Below are 19,560 nucleotides of genomic sequence, written 5' to 3'. Positions count from 1 at the left end.
AGCTCCTGGTTTTTTATTTTTTGGGGTGAGAAGAACTCATGGTATTTTTTAGGGTAAAAAATGCAAAACCAAAATAATTTTCAGACGATTATATTGATTCTATTCTATTAACTTGTTCAACAAAACAAATTCAAATAAGTTTTCTAATATAAATTTCAGCGTAATTAAGAAAAACAAAACTTTAAAGAAACTTGGAGAGAGGCAGGTGTAATCTTTGTATTTGTTTTAAAACAAGACTAATTCAACTGTGACTGCAGCAAAAATGAACGAACATTTTCTCTAATCAGTAACTGAGGAAAATATTTTCTCTATGAGCGTTTTAACTTCTAGGAATCTAAGTACTTAATTAATCAGTAGCTGGGAATAACGGAAGTGTTAGTCATCATTAGCAAAGAGTAATATTATCAGAGTACAGGCTAGCAGATCCGGTGTTTCTGAAAAGTAAGAGAGTAAAATCCATACAAACAAGCCGAAGAGTCGTTTTTACCACTACTGAACGAACACTTCAGCTCCGCTAGCTCTTATGTGACCAAATCCATTCTTTACACGACAGTTTCCTATCCAACTACCCCACCAAATGAACTCACATCAGCAATTGATCCATGCAGAAAATATATGATACAAACGGAGTTAAACTCTAGCAAGTAGCCCACTAACAGCTGCAAAGTAGTGACACATCACTTACACTAGCTTTATCTTTCCTCTGCCTGAGATTCATCAACTTTTGATGGCTCAGCTGCCAGTTTGAAACATGGTAATTAAAATAATCAACACATTTTCTTTAAATTTAAAAAAAGATTCCCGAATGGAAAGTAACATTCTTAAATTGCAAGAAATCTTCTCCAATTGACAGCAACAAGCCGGTCCACTTGTGCTTTTTTTTTTGTGTGTTCATAATGAGGATAAGAGAAACCGGGTGGAAGGGAGGAATATGTTTCAGCAAGCATGACTGCTTGAATTCAAGAATATTTCAATGATATGGTAATTATATTCATTATATTTGAATCAAACTAAATATAAAGTCCAGGGTGGATTCAGAAAATAGGAGCCTTTGAACATGGTAGCTAACTGTTTCTACCAAGTATTAACACACTGAGCGACTTTAAAAACTTCAGAATTCGTTTTACAATCAAAGGCACATATAGCATCAGAATCAAATTCAAAGGGAGATATGCGGTCATGAAAAATATGACATCAAGTGCATGCATCATAAAAAAATGGCCGTCAATTTCAACCCAGAAAGCAACAACATAAATCATGACCCCAGAATAATCGTTGGGGTGACCTTAAATCATTAGCTCGATGTGCCAAACTATGAAAGCATTATCTCCTAATAGATCAGTCCATCATAACCACATAAGGAACGTGTTTAATGATAATGGCAGCCATGAACCTCGTGCATCATACTTGTGCTCCAAAAATTGAGGTTTTAATTGTCAAAAGAACTTATAATGATAACAAATTAAAAAGTATGAAAAACTATAGCATAAATACACTCCGCCATATATCAACCTACAAGCATTTGTAAGGAGTATTATGTAGGGTTAGGCAGAAAGCTGCAAGGAATCATTAGTGACAAGACAATCTAATTTTAGAGGTTCTTTAGTCCGCCAAAGAAAAAAGGTACTATGAAAAAATGGAAGATAAAGGGATATTCATAAAAGAAGCCCTCTAATATAGGGAAAGAGGAAATACATAAACTCACCTCCCTCCTCAGTCAGGTCTGAGGTCCATAGGGTGAGATTGTCCCTCAAAAGCTGCATAATTAGGGCCCCATCCTTGTAGGATTCTTCATTGAGATTATCAAGTTCAGCACTAGCGTCATCAAATGCTTGCTTGGCCAGATGGCAGGCCCTGCATGTATAAACAAGACGTGTGAAACAGGAAGGTGGCAATTTACAAAAGCCCAGAGAAAACTTTTTTTTTTTAGCAAAGCCCAGAGAAACAATTAAAGAATGTAAATTGATGCTTGGCATGTGCGTAAAACCACTCTAATACCAAGGCAATCACACAGGCTAAAATACATTAAAAATGATTTAAAAGGCAATGCTGTCCCCTGAGAAAAAATTTTCTAATACTTTTACAATTGAAGAATTGGAATAAGGAAGAGAAGACAGATGGCAAACCTCTCAGGAGAGTTTAATATCTCATAGTAGAAAACAGAAAAGTTCAATGCCAGGCCAAGTCTGATTGGATGAGTTGGGGGCAAATCAGAGGCAGCAGTACTACTGGCAGCCTGCATTTACTTATCTATCAGTTTCTAGCAAGTTTAAAAATGAGAGGAGGAATCATGAAATCAACGAAGAAGTCCAACTAAATTCACCTCATATGCCCTAAGTGCTTCGTCTGCAGCTTCTTTGCGATGATCACCCGATTTAAACTCAGCTAAATAACGGTAGTAATCTCCTTTCCTATACGGAGGAGAAAAAAGCTTGTGATCCCAGCAAAAACAAATACGTATGAAAAGGAATGTCGAAACATGCACACCAACAGGATCCTTTAAGACAACCAACACTTTTGCAAGTCCCATGGAATCAGCACAATAATTATCACCAAAAACTTCATGCATATGGAACCATATCTGCCGCTAAAAAGTTAAACTCGGTTCAACTGTTGAAGAATATACCCATCTCTCAATATATATTCAATGAACTTTGACCTTCCTGATTCTTTAACATTTGATAACACCAAATGGTCTAAACTTTAGGCAGTGAAATTATATTTCAAAAAGTATAAAGTCAAAGTACTGGCTGTATTCTGAGACTTCTGTAGCTATATCTTGAATCCTACTCAAATAATAATAATTAAAAAAAAAATGCATGTCACAAGGTATCAAAACATTTAAATCTACTAAAAGAACCAGAAATTATTCAAGTCTCACATCTTATAGTAGAAAACAGTTGATTCCCCAGTTGAGGAAGAGGGAAGGAGGTGCTTGTCTATGACCGATAATATGTCATGGCAGATATTTGAGAGCTCATCTTCAACTCTCAGTCTGTAGTCCTTTATCCTCTTCACATTCAATTCATGACCCTTACCCTCCTCCTTTTGCTCAATGGACGACAGTATCCGCCATGATGCCCTTCTTGCTCCAATTACATTTTTATACCCAACGGATACAAGGTTCCTCTCCTCAGCTGTCAGGTCCACACCTAATTTAGCAACACCTTTCATAGCTTCAACCATATCTGCGACAAGAAAAACCAGAGAGACACATAACCAAACAAAATGGAATGAAGCAATTTTAAAAATCTTAAAAAGAAAGGGATTAATGTTAATGTTTAGGAGAAACTACTGTTTATTAAATGATCCAATTCAGATTTTCAAAATGTGGCAAATTTTAGGATGAAACTTGCCTAGCAGTCAAATTTAAGCATATAACCGCACTTTGGTTCCAGGATATGAGAAAAGTACAATATACATAAATGGATTCATTACACTAAAAATACAATTGATAGTTTTTTTTTTTTTAATTGAGCATCCTAGTCATAGTAGACACATCCTCCTCTCTCTTTTCTCTTTTCTCTTCGTTCCTTTATTTGAGGTAAAAAAACAAATTCGCCGGCAGGCTAGTAGCAACCAGAATGGAAATGGCAATAGAGAACAATTTCCTAACCCGGGGGCCTAAAAATATTTATTCAGACACCTCAACCATGCATATTGTACAACAGGGCACAAGTCACTAATCCTTCGGTTTAAGTAAACCCAAAGAGTCAAGGCGGCAAGACGCGGCTATTAATCCAGCACTTCAGGAAGCAACAAAGTAGGGAGGACCTTACATGATCTCGAATTGAATAAAAGAAGTAGATACCGATTAGAAAAACTGCCAAGCCTCTGTGAACCTACAAAGAAAGAGAGAAAGCATACCGGCATATCTCTCTGCTTGTTCAGCGAGTCTCGCCAAGTATAACTGCCGCTCCCTCTCCTTCTCCATGGTTTCTCAGTCCCTGGGAGCGTTGGCAGTTTTGATATTTTGCTTTCTCCGACTGACTCCTCTCTTGCAACGGAACCAGGGGATGGGCTATGAAGAAGGGATGATTACTGGGTCGGATCAGGAGAATGGTCGGTTAATCTCCGCCGTGAATTCTAGAGAGACAGTGACCGTTGGATTAGATAATACGACCAGAGAGAGCAGTCGGTGCGGGCCGATAGTGACCAGGATGACCACTGACGCGTCCCTGACAGGATGTTGATTCTTGTGCAAATGCATGCCACAGGACAAATTCTCGTCTCACATTGGCTATGATTTCACTTGGCCTAACCTGGTACATACCCCATACGGGTCCGTTTGAGTACCCAATGCGAATCCACATTAGTTTCCTTCTCTTCTAGTAATACAAGGAGTATTTAGATAAAAACTAAATTATAGTTTTAATAGTGTTTTTATGATGTGAAAAAATACTTCTTAAAAAGACTTTTAAGGGTTGTCAAACAACCCTTTAGCGTTGGTATTCTATAAATTATTTTATAACCATGAAGAAATTGCATCCGGTTTTCTGAAAAGAATAGTTAGGTGTCTTTTTCTCCCTTTATATTTAAGCACAAGAATTTTTTTTTGTTTTCTAAAAAAATAAATTTATTGTCGGGGAAAGGAGAGAGAATAAGAAACTTGTAATACCAAGATATGGCACTAGATAAAGTGGAAGTTGTTGGTGGCTTATTCTTCCCTCTTCCAATTCCTTCACGACGGGTATCCTCCGTCTGATGCCATTTCCCATGCCTTTGCTTTCTATTTATAATAATCAGATATGATTCCGCCAGTGGCCCAAGTGCCACAGTGGCAAAAAGAGGGAAATCGCAAGTTCTATCCCAGGATGGGTAGCGGGGTGAGTTTCCTCTCCCACTGGAAAGGGTTATGTGTGCGCGAGTCCCTAAGACAAAAAATTATATATGGTCCCGTGCCCTCGTTACTGCGTTCAGTATACAATTGTTCATGCGGTGCTTCACATCGTTTCTTCACTGGTCTTCAGCGTGCTGCCTGAGCACACCCTCATTTTGAGTTATTGTTTCAATTTATCACGAAGAAACTTACAAAGCCTTTCCGAGGAATTCATGCGCGTGATTTACTTGGTTAAGAAATTCAATTTTTTTTTTTAAAAGCAGATTATTTTCACACAAATGCTCTTCAGCTCTTCAAGACCTGTCAGAAACGAGCGCCTTTTACTACGAGATAAGGACAGTTTAGTTGAAGCATACCCCGGGGAAATCCACTAACCGCTATTCAAACCTTAAAACTCCGGGGCGTCTAACCAAGAGAGACTAGTTTAATCGACTGGCACAAGATATCATCAGCTTTGGCCGCGGAGAAATCGAATACGGGTAGCTTGCGAATGCAAAGTCCAAATACGAGTCATCTAATTAGCACGACTATTTTAGCCTCGCTTGAGATAAAAGAGGCATCCCCATATTATCCGTGCCAGCATAATCAAGCATTTCGTCCATCCACATGATGGCCAATAATACTCAACAGGACAGCATTTACAATCACTTCATTCTCAGCAATAATTAATTTTATGTGGTAACGGTCAACGATGGGCCCTCATGTAAGCTTACAAGGCAAAGAATTAAAGACTTCTGCTTGAGTTTGCTAATTATAAAATCTATTCACATCAAAGTCCCAAATTTCTATCACGCCAAATGAATAAGTACTCAAAATCACATGGCCAAATGAAGAGGGATTAATTACTTCATTCAGGAAACTGATGACCTTCTTAAAGATCACCAGGCCACGTAATACCCATGAAGGGGTCTGATTATAAATCCCAACTCCACGCTCTATCTTGCAGCCAAGCCTTTCAAAGGGCACACGCTCATCACAGCAAACTGGTCACCAGTGCAATCAGCTTACTGGTGCACCCCACGACTGGTGCTACCCTCCCCAATTGAAACTGTAGCAAGGGATTTGGAAGCCCAAACTTTAGCATTCAGTGCTCCTTCCTGCAGATTACTTCTCTTGCAAGGCACTCTCAGACAGCTTATAGACTGCATTATTCGCTTCAGATATACCAAAGGATGTTCCAACAAATTCCCTAATCTAATATTCTGGATAACACTTCTCCAAATACATTGAACGCACGCAAGCAGTGTAGGGAAAATGAAGTATAGTAGTCTCAGAAGCACAAAGGTAGCAGCCAGAGCTAAATATGTCTCCTGTCGCACCAAATTTTCCGGTGATCTTGCCCAAGAAAATGGACAACTTTCTGGCTCAGTGTAACCGTGTTTCTCATGAACCGATAGGCTCCCAATTTTCTCAAGAGAAGGTTGATCGTGTGAGAAAGTCCTAATCCCTGCATTTACACGAAAAATAACACGACACCGTCACATGAAGCTTGCACGCATAATCATGTCAACAAGATGTTAAGGGACTTCTTCCACACCTAAGGCATTTTTTAAAGAAAAAATGTTTAAAAAGGAGGAGGAGGAGATAAATGGTAACAACCTATGGCCCTGACCGTGCTTAAACTACAACACAAAATGCAATACAGGTTAACCAATGACAGGGGCAAATCATGTCAATCAGAAACAAGCACCCAGATTTCATGTTCACCAACAACCAAAATAAAATCAAAATAGCGAACATCTTATGGGAAAATGACATTCCACCAGACGAAACAATTCCCACAGCATGAAGTTCACGTTGCACAGGTAAATCCACCCTCCATGTACATTTTGGAGATTAAATTACAAGCATCCAAGTTTCTTCCGTGAACATCTTATGGGAAAATGACACACCACCAGATGAAACAAACAATTTCCACAGCATGAAGTTGGTGCTGTTCAAGTAAATCCTCAACCATTTCTCCCGTGCCCATTTTGGAGATTACATAATGAGGGAAAAATTATCACACCTATTCTGGTGTGGTCTCAGGAAGACTACTTCTGACTACTTTTTCATTTAAAGAGCAATGAAAACTAGCTACATCAGAAGGTTTTGTGCAGACTAGCTGTATGAACTAATTAATATGAAGAAGTCATTCAAAAAACACGTAAAAGGGAAAGGAGTGCAAGAGTGGACTTACCGGTAACATCACTGTAGAAACCTAAGAGAGAGATAAGAGTCCGGGATCCATGATAACGGACACGCATGGTAGAATTTAAAATGAACAGTGTGGGGAAGCCATGAACACCATATTTTGACAGTATACTGCAAGAGATGGATAGTAATCTTCAGCAAAGGGGCAAAAAGCACTGCAAAGAATCCACAAAAGAAGCCAAATAGCACAAACCTAGGCCTGATATTTGACTCTTCAATTGCAAAATGTGGAATGGAAGGAAATAGGGAAGACATGATGGAGAAACTTGGTCTAAATATCCTAGAGAAAGGACACCAAGATGCGTAGAAGAGCACAGCCACATAATCATGGTTATTCTTGTGAACTATATTCAATGCCTTTTGCAATGAAATTTCATCTCCCTGCATTTTATAATGTATAGATTCCGTAAGAAGCGTGCCTTCAATCTTCTGTCATCTTTATCAATGCCAACAAAGTTCCATACATTGGGGAGCTCATAAAAAAGGAACAAAAATAAACATCAATATGCCAAAACTCATCCTACACCTTCTTTTTGGAAGGTATGGAATGATGATAGGCAGTATATTTTGCAACCTAGGTCTGCTTAAACCTTTTGCTCTGTAGTCATTACCAATGCTACATCTTAAGAATGCCAGTCTCATTTATGACAAGGACAACTACAAGGCATAAAGATTAGAAATCACACGAAAAATTTATAAACCAATATACCTTTTCACATCACGCACATACAATATAGTCAGAAGTGTCCGTGAAACACAATACAGAGTACTATGATAAACATCTTAAGATCAAAAATTACAGTATGATTTTCTCAGTGGCTCATTCATTTTATAGGAAAACCGTGGTTTTAGGTTAAGTTATCGCAACCTTCCAAAATTCTTGACTGTGAGAATTTGAGATTCATCATCTCAAGTAAACAAAGAAGATGCACTTCGGACGCCAAAATTAGGCATAATCGAAGTAAAGGACAAGTCAAATCCCCAGAGGACGCGAGACTTTTGCCCTCGACAAGGCGACCAAACTACGCCGAAACAGCTATGCAATCAAAAATCAAAATCATCAAGGAAATGAGAGAATATTTTACAGATTAAAAAACGTGTGAAAATAAAGGAAGAGTATTCACCTCGGTGACGCCAACATAGTCGATGGATCCAACAACATCGCTGGGATAGAAGCTCCAATCACGAAACCCTAAGATCGATTCGGAAAGGGACGCGGCAGGACAGACGCTGGTCCCGAGAGAAACCGCAGGCAGTCCGGCGGCGCATGTAAGGCTTCCCGAAAGGAAGCCAGCGAAGGCGACAAGGAAGCCCCAAAGTCCCATCGCGAAGGATCCCATGGAATAGGAAAGTTAGCACAGAGCTAACCCAAGAGAGAGGGGACCCACCGAAAGCGGAAAAGGAGATAGAAATCCTAAAACATGGAATTGAGAGAAAGGGGAATGAAGGAATAGGAAGGGTTGCAGGGTGTGAGAACGGCGGGTCGTGAAATTTCGGAAGGGCAAGGATTTGAGAGGAAGGAGATGACGTGTAGGAAAGTGAGTGGACAGTTAAATTCTACCAAGACGGTTGGGTTGGGGGATGATGAGGGTTATGGGATGGTGGTGGGGATCAGCATTAAGCAATGACCAGCTGACGGACGAAGCAGAGTCGACGACTTAATCAGGGGAATTCCTGTGTCTCCTTCCTCTCGATACTCTCTCTAGTCTCTAGGCATGAATTTAGAGGTGTGCATGAACGAGATTGAATCGAGTTTGGTATCAACCTGAAGTCTGGTCCAGTAAAAACCTCAGACTGAAAAAGACAGCTCGAGGTCTGGTCCAGTCTAGTACCAACCTGAGGTCGGGTTGGACTAGACTTGGTTCTCTGGACTAGTCCAGACAGTCCAGGACCTAAATTTTTTTTTTTTAATTTTTTCTTCAATTAGAGGCAAGATTGTAACTTATTATATAAAATTTTGCACATATTTTAATCCAAAATTCATCAAATTTGATCATTCCTGTTTAATTTCCCAATAATGTCATGTTTTCTTAATTAATCATCATTAATATAGATCTTATATTATAGAAAATATATACGCATGCTCATTACTTAGGAAGTTAATAGATAAATCTTGATTATTTGAATAGACAAAAAATTTACATAAAAAATTAAATCAAATTAAAATTATATAAATAATAATTAAAAAAGCTGGGCTAGACCAACTAGTATGAGGGGCTAATCCCTAATCTAGTTCAGCTCGATGAAACCAGTCCCATCCAGTTTGATCCAGTCTTGTTTTGAGCCAATTTTTTCTGAACCGGATTAGACTGGATTTGCTCAGGTTGGACCGAACCATATTAGACAACCGGGGTTTTACACAACCCTAGGCATGATCCTTCGTTTCCTCTATCTTCTTCAATTAATTAAAATTAAAAGAATCTATATTCTCGGATGGGGGACAAACGGGCGTGTGCGGGTAAAAAGTCTCATTTCAGCCCAACAGAGGGCAGAGAGAGGCTCCGCTGTCCGAGGATCTACATGAAAAATATGAGTGTCAAACACCGAATAAGACCAGTCTGGAGAGCAAACATGCATTACGAAGGGGGCCCAATGAAAAATGCTATTAAAATAGCTCAGTGCGTTTGGAATGCAATTGGACCAGTATTATCAAGCTATTGGCCCAACTGGTTTCTGCAGGGTAAGGGAGTGAGGAGGTGTTTGGCATTCTCAAAACCGTAGTTTCATAAGCACTTTTTCACAAAACGAGATAACTTCCTCCACATATTTACTTCGTAATCCGTAAAAGCACTTCTGAAACCATGGTTTGGTTTCTGTCCAAACACCCCATGAGTCCCATTTTTACGCATTGGATTATCCAGTGAAGTATGTTTGGATTAGTGTTTCTGAGCCTAAATGTGCTTAGACTTAGGAGGTGTTTGGATTGCAACCAAACTATAGTTTTATAAGTGATTTTACGATTTACGAAGCAAATATGTAGAGGAGTTTGTCTCGATTTACGGAAAAGTATTTTTTAAAAGCACTTTCTGGGTGTTTGCAAACGCCCCCTTAATCCAATCCCACTTATAGTTGAGGTATGTTGTCTGGATAAACTTTTTGCATGCTTCGCTTACAAGCCAAAAGCTGGTGAAAAGATGCTCATGGCTAATGTATTCGTGTGTTTGCTCTGGTGAGCTCTGGTGTCGGGTCAGAGCATTTATTATAAATTGAATACCAAATTTTTCTTGTGTCTCTTCTCCATCATGCGTTAATCTTTTTATTTTCAACAATTTTAATAATACAGTTTCCTAAACTCTTATCATATTATAAGTAACTTTTTTTTTATTTGTTATCAACGGTTTTTTTAATATTTTACCATATGTACATGTATTATGTATGCAAACGGCTATATGAACATATGTATTGCTGATCCATCCTATCCATATCATAAGAAATATTTTAGAAGGAATTAAGGAATTTTTTATCCAATTTATAAGATGTTTTAATAGTTTTAATGAGCATTAGAAGGCAATGAGTGAGATTAGTAATTAATAAAATTTATGTGATTTTTAATTGTTTTACAACGAAACTTATTTTAAAGGGAGAAAAAACCTTTAAGACTAATAGCTTCGTGCCACTTCACTGACTTTGAAGACTTTTAAAGTCAAGTAGGTCAAAATGCGTTGGCGCAAATGTGCTCTTGGGCACATTGTTCTTGGAAATAAAGGAGTCAAGCAAGGTTGGGGTCGAGGTGGGTCCGGAATGATGCTTCCAACTCTTTTTTCGTTTTAAGTTAGACAATTCGAATCTTCCATGGGAGAGGAGATCACACTCACCCACTCACTGCCCACGCCTCTCTTTTGCAAGGCCAGGTTAAAAATAAAATAAAATAAAATAAAATACGCATAACGTCACGAAGAGGAAATTAAAGTATAATGACAAACATACATTAATAACAGATTTACATAACCAATAAACATCATCATATTAGCAGTAGCAGCGGTTTACAGATATTGCTCTGTCTTCCAGCCTGCATTCCCCCCCTTCTGAAACCAACGCTGGAGCTCTTAGGAAGTGATCCGGCCGTCCTTCTGGTGGCTCTTTTAATTGCTTAACGCCCAGTTTGGCATTATCCACCGAGCAGATAGAAATGGGTTATAAGAAGGCGACATCAATTGAATTGAATCCATCAACCATGAGCTGGCCTAGATGTGTGCCAGGGTAAAGGATTCTGTCGAACGTCAGTCTCTTGGCAGAAGCTGAGAATATAATGTTGCAGGATATGCTTTAGAAACTTCAACAAAACAGATCAAGAGACTTCTAGTCTACGTATTAAAATATTATGTTTCATAATATCACCTCCTGTCTTTAATATAAGAACTGGTTTAACTTTAATTTGATCATTAATATAAAACTCTGATATATTTTGCCTTCAATATCTATCTATCTTGCCTTCAAGTAATTTGTATAATAGTTAGACATGTTAAAGAGTTACTATCAATATAAGCATATTTTAAAGAACAAAATATTTATTTACTACAAATAATTAATTTAATTATCTTTATTAATGTTTATAAATTAGTCAACTATGATTTATATTGAGGACGGAAGTAGTACTTAATAATTTGGAGCGTGTAAGTAAGCAGATTGAGTCGGTAGATTAGGGCATCAGGCCACCCCACACTCTTCGTATTCACTTTGTTAAGATTCATCGATGATCCCCCCCTCCAATGCAAGGCCCTGATTGAGCCGAAAACAGGAGAAACATGTGATTTTATTTTATTTCTTGCTTCTGCCATTTGGTTAGAGAAAAGAAGGATATCGGTTGGGCATTAAGACCGTAAAAAGGACAAGCACGTGAAGCTAAGGTGGGGGGTTGGACGAGTTTTGAACATAGTAGGCCATGCTGCGTGGGGGTTGGCTATGAGGGGATAGTGAAGGTGGAGGCTCATGCTCTTTTTTTCCCCCTTTTGGTGTCCGGTGGCTGTTTACATGCAACTAAAAAAATATTTAGATACAAATTAAATTATAATTTTAAAAATAATTTACAATATGTAAAATAAATATATAAAAAGTTTGTTTTGATTTGAAGAAAATATTTGTAGAAAACATTTTTATTCTGTTGAAACACTCCCTAAATTAGCAATGACTTCGTCCTCTTTCTCCTTTCTTCGACTGCGATGTGTTCGCCCCTTCCCCGATGCCTTGTTGTTTCGTCGTTTTGGTTCCTACCGATGTGCGTCTCTTGCCTGCGCTCCCCTTGTTCACTAGCTCCAGCTCATTCTTTTATTAGCCGTTCACTCATCGAGCATCATCGCCGGAGTAAAACCTAAATTGTTGTAAATTTATTCTCACGTCACAAATAAACGCTAACGATATTTATTGAAAATAATATATGTTCGGCACTCTTCATTCTTTAACATCACTCCCTCTTATCTTATCTTTGCTATAAACTTCAAATAACTAATTAAAAACACTAATAATTAGTTAAAATTAATTAAAAATAATAAATAGCTTGCAAATATATTTTTATTTTTAAATATGTTGCTGTAATAAATAAAAAAAGAGGAAAAAATATATACGGAGAATTGTGATAAAAGAAAATTTTAAAAATAACATTAAAAAATATATTAAATATTAAAATTAAATTAAATTAAAACTTATAAAACAGATTATACTCTTTATCGAATTTAAAACTTATGAATAAAAACTGTGGATGGAATGTTGGTTATTTTATATAATAATAAGAGCTAGAGTACCTTGAAAATAACGCTGTAGGAATATTTTGTTCCTGTATAATATTTCTTTCTGTTATGAATTGTGATTATACATGCGGAGTATCTGGGAGTCAAAAATAAATAAGCACAATAATTTCAAGAACAGGGCCTTCGTTTTTAACATTAGTTATACAAATTTCAGCACCCCAAGATATCGTTTCCGCTATATTGAATATTTCAAAATATTTTATGATGTATTTAATATTTAACACTTTAAAATATATCTTAAAAATATTTTAAAATGGTAAATATGTCAAAAAATATTTTATAGTACTGCATAAACTTAAAAAAACATTTTAAAATGCTAGATATGTGATAAAATATTTTAAGGTGCTTTATACATATTAATCCTATTATACTCCTCCGGTCCTTAATATAGGACCCAATTCTTGAATTGGTTTTGGTCCTAAATATAAGACCCATTTCTCATATTTTTTAATTTTCTCTAAATTACCCCTATGGATACTCCCCCAACCATAATCAAGTAGAAGAGGGAGAGGGGGTATTAAGAAAGATGATTATGGTGTTTTAGGAAAAATGTGTCACTTTTTTTATAATTAACTAATTTACCTAACTTCCTTAATCTAATCAAATTAGTTAAATGGGTCTTATATTAAGGACCGGAGGAGTATATAAATATATTTTATTGGAGGCAACATGTTTTGTACGGTGCGGGGTACGACACGCAGGTGGGTGAATTGGGAATATATATTTTGGGTACGAAAGGAACGAAGAAACGAATGGAGGCGGAGAAAAGAGCAGAGGCTGTCGTACGTGTCTTTTCGGCTTTAAATTAGCTCCCCACCGCCGACGGGTGCCATCTACGGCTCCATGTTGCAATTTAATATTGGTCAATCATATTTTCATGAAACTTCAATTTAAAAGAACTCACGCTCATAAATCGTCCATGTTTTATTAATTTTATATTTAACATTTTAGATTTGATTATCGTGATTCTGTGTTTTGTATAGGAAATCAGAGCTGGCATGAAGTTGGCAATGTACTAAACACTAAACAGCTACTTTCACACCAAATCTTGCCATAATAAGGATTTGTTTAGAAAGCATTTAAAAATACTTATAAACATATTTTATATAAGTCAAAATCAAATTCTGCTCAAATACTTATTTTAAGTCGAAATAATTTTTTTAAAACGTGTCTAGGGATGCGTGATGATAGATACCCATGATCGTTAGCCTCACCAGTTCGTGAAGTCGGGCCGGGATTGCCAGGTTGATGGTCCCACCGGATAAACAATACCCTCTCTCTCTTCGATTTTTTTTTGTTGGGCCAAATAGATCTCTATTTTTCAGTATTTTATCCTGAGTCGCCCCCAGACCAATTAATAGTAGGAAAAATTGTAATAAGATTTTATCTAAAAGATTTTGCTCAAAAAAAAAAAGATTTTATCTAAAAGATTAAATACAAAAAATCTATTAAAATCATCAGATTATTTTCAATTCCTGAGAGACTTTATTATGATAAATTTTATTTGTTTAATTATCAAATTATTTTTTTTTTTTTAAGTTTCCATTGATAACTGAAAAAACAATTGTTGACAATTTAAGATGTAAGGATTAACAACTATCTCTGCAGGTATGAGTTATTAACACCTGCCATAATAATTGTTAATCCTTACACCTTAAATTGTTAAGAATAATTTGTTAATTAAATCAATGAATTCTTTTGCAATGAAATTTTTTGAGATTTTAAAATAATTTAACAATTTTAAGTGATTTTTTTGTATTTAATTCTCTTAATTGGAATTTTGTTGTAATTTTTCCTTAATAGTATTTGTTGTGGTTTTGTTTATCCGCCAGTCATCAACATGAACTATCTCTGTTGTTTTAAATAGACCGGATTTAATTTATTTATATCTTTCTTTCTTTTTGGGGTTTCAAAGATAAGCTTATCCTATCAAACGAGATAGAGGACGGATCGGGAGCCATGCCTAATTTTGCCAGCCCCCACAGCCACACGCCTCATAGTTCCGCCAGGCGCCAACCCCACTTTCATCTTATTCTCCATATTCAAATCCTTCTAAGATCGGACTCATTTGTTAAAGGCATTCCTCCAACCAAAACCAACCTTCACGCAGAAAAATTTTTACAAAAAAAAGGGTATTTGGCCGCGACAGCATTGATATTAATGCGTGAGTTTGACGCCTTTGGGCTCCTATATGAAGACTATATTCAAATAATTAAAGAGAATAAGTGATAATTAATATTAAAAAATTATTGAAATGCTAACATAAATATTAAAAAAAAAATAACAAGCATTGGAATAGGTGCCAAAATTTAGTTGACATGATATACTCCTTCAATCCTAACCCATTTTGTAGTATAATCACAAGCATTGGAATATGTCTTATATTAAAAATTAAAGGAATATATTAATACGCAAGTTTGCAAATATAAAATAAGAAAAGGGGATTGAAAAACGCCTACCACTGGCTATAAAAATTGGGAACAGTAAAAAGGGGAGAGCATTTTATGGGGGTCATGATTTGGGACGCAAATGGTCGGAGTGGGAAGGATGATGGGAAGAGCATCTTAATAATAAGAAATAAACAAGTAAATGTGGGGGGCGTGATTGGGTGGACCAACATCCCCAGAATTGCGCATCCGGTACCGTTATTGTCGCAAGAATCATGCTGGGTTAGAAACCAGCGGACCAGATTTTGATATAATTTTAAGCATTTTTTTATTTAATTAAAAATGGGTTCCCCATTGACTATTAATGAATTTTAGTTTAGGCAGAGACCCATGTTACAAGTCCTCTTTATATAAAAGAATACATATGTGCTGCGGGGAAGAGAAATTGATTTTCTTCTCTCTGTTTTTTTTTTAATGAGTGATTACGAATTTACGATTGGAAGAAATAATGAAATAAATGGGGAAAGAGAGAGGGAATAAATAGAACATAATAAGTACTAATAAGGCGGGTGGTGATAGTTGGGCAGAGAGGCACATGGAGCGAGCCGAGCCGGGGGTGACAAAAGCACAGCTTCCGTGTTGATTGCGCGTAGGTTGTCGGGGTCGTTGCCGTTTGCCGTTTGCCGTTGCCGCTGATGATCTCCAAATAATACCTGCCTTTTCTAGCCCATTCTAATCCGCCCCACGCCTCCCTCACTTCCTCCCTCTCTACATTTCAGCTTTCTCTCGCGGCTCTCCGGATTCCACATCGAGCCCATCACTGTTTGATAGCTTCGCCACCTTGATTTTTGCTTCCTAAGGTAAGTTTCACCTTTTTCTCCTCTCGCCACATAAAAAGCTTCCTGGTTTATGCCAGAAATTGCGCGGCCAGCTTTCCATTTCATCCGTCTGTCCATCATGACGCACTGGGGTCCGTTTGTTTCTTCTTTTGACTCATAAAACAAAGGTTGATGCCTACCGTTGCTGTTTGTTTCTTGATTGTTTACCAGACATATCTGCAACCCTTAAAAAAAAAAAATCCTGTTTTTAATGGGAGCTAGTGTTTGCAGTTCCTATCAGATCTCTCCAAATAATGAACTTGGTTGATCGATGGCAGTAAGTTGGCCCGATGGAAATTTCTTAATATGTTGACGAGAAATGTCTAAAGTGTTTTCATTTTCGCATAATGGACGCCGGTGACGTGTTTGAGGGACTTTCTTAGTTTTCCTGAGTGGATTTTGCCCGTCTGACCGTTTTATCTTAAACTGGGCAGGTCTCTCTTGGAAGAGGCGTGTATATACATGAAGCTTTGAGGAAAAGATTTCACTGCACCTATAACTCTGGCCGACAATCTAGAGACATATTCGCCGGCCGGTGGTGCAGGCGTTCGTCCTTCGTTTGCCGATTTTCAATTTTTCTCGCTCTGGGTTCTATATCTTGTGCTGCGCCTTCCCACTGATTATGGCTAACTCCTAATTTGGGTCCAATGTGAGGTCATAACTCTCCGCCAGCCCCTGTTATAGCTGAATTATGAATTGAATAAGCAGAGATGTGAGCGGCAATATAGGTTAAACTGAGAAGATTTTGTGATAATTTTAACCTCTGCGATGGCCATGTGTAAATGTTTCTCTGTCTTCATGGGGAGGAAGAATGCCAACAAGGTAAAATCTTCTTCGAATTTTTGCATCTTATTTTGTATTGTGAGGTTCGTATAACTGAAGGATCGATTGATTTTAGCTCCATTTGGCTTACTTCTTTTAGTTGGAAGAACAAGCTTCGAAAGGGGGACTTGAAACTCTTCATGTCAAAATGGAGCTGCCAGGAACATCATCGGAGACTGATGAGTTGAAGGCGTCAACCTTCGATGTTACAGCGCCCCGTGGGAGCCAGAAAAATTCACGGTGCAATGTGAGGGTTATGAATCTTGAAAGTCCTGTGAAGGATGAAGCAGAGGAAGCTTATGAAGGGGAAGATGAGCATGAAGATTCAACCTCAATCAAGAGGGAACTCTCTGACATGGACCTACAAAGCCACGCAAATGAAGTTGACGCCAGCAAAGGAGGATTTGACCCAAGAGATAATGAGATAAGTTTTCCCATATTATATGAAACTGAAGCTAACAATCAATTCGAAGATAAGACTGATAAAGAGAGTCATAAGAATATTGATATGATCCAAAGCGGACATGTCAGTGATCCTGGGGTTGGCAAGACTGTCTTCTGGGCTTCTCCAAAGCTCCAGCGGTCCTGCTCCGACCTGGAAAGAAGGGATGTTTTTAGGAACATGACTCGTCAATTGCCTTATTCTACCTCGCAGTCCTACGAGGATTTGCAGGGATTATCAGAAAACCAGATGGGCTATCTTGAAAGCCCCAAGTCAGTGGTGACTCATTGTAGTGCCGATAAAGTAATGTTGAAAAAACATTCATCAAGTCAGGTTCTCCCTTCCAGAAGTAGAAAACTGTGGTGGAAATTGTTCTTGTGGAGCCACAGGAACATACACAGACCGTGGTTTAGCAAATCAACGCAATTACTTCCTGCTAATGCTGCCGCTGCTGCTTCGAATAGGCAATGTGGCTATTCTTCAGACATCCTCGAACCAAAACAAGGTAAGGCAGTGGAAAATGTGGAGTCGCCTGGATCATATACCGGTGAATCTTTTGGCAAACTCTCCATCGAAGAACATACTGATAACCAAAGGTGGGGGAGATTTCACATTGGAGAATCTAGCATGTGGCCTCAAAACCAGTGGGTTGCTTTCTCAACAGAATCATCGCCCTTCACAAGAGTGGACGAGTGGGTGAAAGATCTAGAAACCCTGGAACCACTTCCAGTGGATGGCGATGATAACAATGAGAGAAGCATCGTGTACCCAACATCTCCTGACACTGGTAGATCAATGGCCAGAAGCACAGCTCGACATCCAGGTGCCAATCTTCCAAAAGAGATTTTGTATGCTAATAGCATCGTCCAATCTCTGAATCCAGCCTCGTCTGCGGCTCACATTATGAGTATGGGTTTGAATGCCATTCCTGCTATTTCACACTTCTCCAGTCTCCGCTCTGTCAATTTGTCCAACAATTTCATAGGTATGAACCTCAGCAGCGGAAAATAACTCTTCAAACAACTGCAATTATAGCTGCTTAACTGATTGACTCAGTTCAATTCATCTATTTGCAGTCCATATCACGCCAGGATTGCTCCCAAAGGGTCTTCACACTCTTAATTTGTCAAGAAACAAGATCAACACCATTGAGGGACTCAGAGAATTAACACGTTTGCGGGTCCTTGACCTCAGTTATAATCGCATCTCAAGAATTGGACAAGGTTAGTTTCTTTTTCTGTTGAGGCTTATACTCGATGGTGATCTGTTTCTCATTTTATTTCACCTTGCAACCTATTCTCCTGTATGTTACCAGGGTTATCGAATTGTACACTCATCAAAGAGCTATACCTAGCGGGGAACAAGATAAGCGACTTTGAGGGTCTCCACAGGCTACTGAAGTTAACTGTTCTGGATATGAGCTTCAACAAGATCACAACAACAAAATCGTTAGGCCAGCTTGTGGCCAACTTTAACTCACTGCAGGCTCTGAATCTTTTGGGAAATCCAATTCAGAGCAATATCAGCGAGGAGCAGCTGAGGAAAGCGGTGTGTGGTCTTCTCCCAAAGCTAGTGTACCTGAACAAGCAATCCATCAAACCTCAGAGGGCACGAGAAATACTGACAGACAGTGTGGCCAAAGCTGCACTTGGGAACAGCAGTAGAAGCTCCCATAGAAGAGCACTGAAGAGAGGTGGGCAAGGAGGATCGCTTTCCTCCTCCAGAAGCAGTGCGAGTGTTGTTCAGAGGAGTAGGAACAGGTCAAGGAGCCGAACAAGTAATCAGGTGCCCTCAAGAGGAACAACTCGTTAGGGTTAAAAATTCTCTTAGCTTGGTTGTTTATTACGTTTCCAGGACTTGACCATAAAGTGGAGCTGCAGCAATCTTCGACGTTAAATTTGACGTTTTGGGATTGGGTTTGTTTCAGTTTTTTTTTTTTCCAAGTCAAATACTTGAGCTCAAAGTGGGCGTTGAAAGTCTCCTTGTTTGTTAACAATTGATGCCTTGTGGCCTTTGAAGTCTACAACTTTCACTGGTGGAAGTTTTTTTTTTTGATATCATCCGGCTTTTTCTCAAACTCTACCAACGTTATATATTAAACAATTTTGACGGTGCCAGAAAGTGATGGACCATCTCAATTCATCCTCTGTTCTGCGGCTATTATTTAAACCCTTTGTGAATCCCGAGGCACCTAATCAGTTTTCAGTGGCATTATGAATTTTGGCTGAGAAACTACAAGTTAATACGGAGGCTC

At 38.2% G+C, this 19,560-nt stretch overlaps 3 protein-coding genes across 7 annotated transcripts; 1 reads left to right on the top strand and 2 right to left on the bottom strand.

Moving 5' to 3' along the window:
• Positions 1 to 358: 358 nt before the first annotated feature.
• LOC114729066 (14-3-3 protein 7) lies at positions 359 to 4,087 on the bottom strand. Of its 3 annotated transcripts, XM_028916022.1 has the most exons (7): positions 3,868 to 4,086; positions 2,882 to 3,188; positions 2,324 to 2,411; positions 2,127 to 2,236; positions 1,706 to 1,854; positions 686 to 736; positions 359 to 565 (listed from the first exon to the last, which is right to left on the bottom strand). In XM_028916022.1, the coding sequence occupies exons 1-6, from the start codon at positions 3,932 to 3,934 to the stop codon at positions 693 to 695; spliced, it is 765 nt and encodes a 254-aa protein (XP_028771855.1). In that variant the 5' UTR covers positions 3,935 to 4,086; the 3' UTR covers positions 359 to 565; positions 686 to 692. The 3 variants fall into 3 exon arrangements, with proteins under 3 accessions (XP_028771855.1, XP_028771856.1, XP_028771854.1); XM_028916023.1 differs by lacking the exon at positions 686 to 736 and having other exon boundaries at positions 3,868 to 4,087; XM_028916021.1 differs by having other exon boundaries at positions 359 to 736; positions 3,868 to 4,084.
• Positions 2,550 to 19,383, top strand: LOC114729063 (uncharacterized). Of its 3 annotated transcripts, none has more exons than XM_028916018.1 (5): positions 2,550 to 2,563; positions 16,794 to 16,864; positions 16,965 to 18,291; positions 18,383 to 18,529; positions 18,622 to 19,383. In XM_028916018.1, the coding sequence occupies exons 2-5, from the start codon at positions 16,811 to 16,813 to the stop codon at positions 19,116 to 19,118; spliced, it is 2,025 nt and encodes a 674-aa protein (XP_028771851.1). In that variant the 5' UTR covers positions 2,550 to 2,563; positions 16,794 to 16,810; the 3' UTR covers positions 19,119 to 19,383. The 3 variants fall into 3 exon arrangements, with proteins under 3 accessions (XP_028771851.1, XP_028771849.1, XP_028771850.1); XM_028916016.1 differs by lacking the exon at positions 2,550 to 2,563 and adding an exon at positions 15,725 to 16,024 and having other exon boundaries at positions 16,477 to 16,864; XM_028916017.1 differs by lacking the exon at positions 2,550 to 2,563 and adding an exon at positions 15,725 to 16,170 and having other exon boundaries at positions 16,477 to 16,864.
• Positions 5,475 to 8,670, bottom strand: LOC114729064 (5'-adenylylsulfate reductase-like 4). Its single transcript, XM_028916019.1, has 4 exons — positions 8,158 to 8,670; positions 7,227 to 7,414; positions 7,020 to 7,144; positions 5,475 to 6,287 (listed from the first exon to the last, which is right to left on the bottom strand). Exons 1-4 carry the CDS (start codon positions 8,371 to 8,373, stop codon positions 5,845 to 5,847), a joined length of 972 nt encoding a protein of 323 aa, XP_028771852.1. The 5' UTR covers positions 8,374 to 8,670; the 3' UTR covers positions 5,475 to 5,844.
• Positions 19,384 to 19,560: the final 177 nt, after the last annotated feature.

The sequence above is a fragment of the Neltuma alba genome, unplaced genomic scaffold, assembly GCF_004799145.2.
Source record: "Neltuma alba isolate B1F8T4 unplaced genomic scaffold, ASM479914v2 tig00012600_pilon, whole genome shotgun sequence".
Taxonomy (NCBI): Eukaryota; Viridiplantae; Streptophyta; class Magnoliopsida; order Fabales; family Fabaceae; genus Neltuma; species Neltuma alba.
The sequence above is the reverse complement of the archived record's forward strand: the minus strand, read 5'-3'. Positions and strand labels throughout refer to the sequence as shown.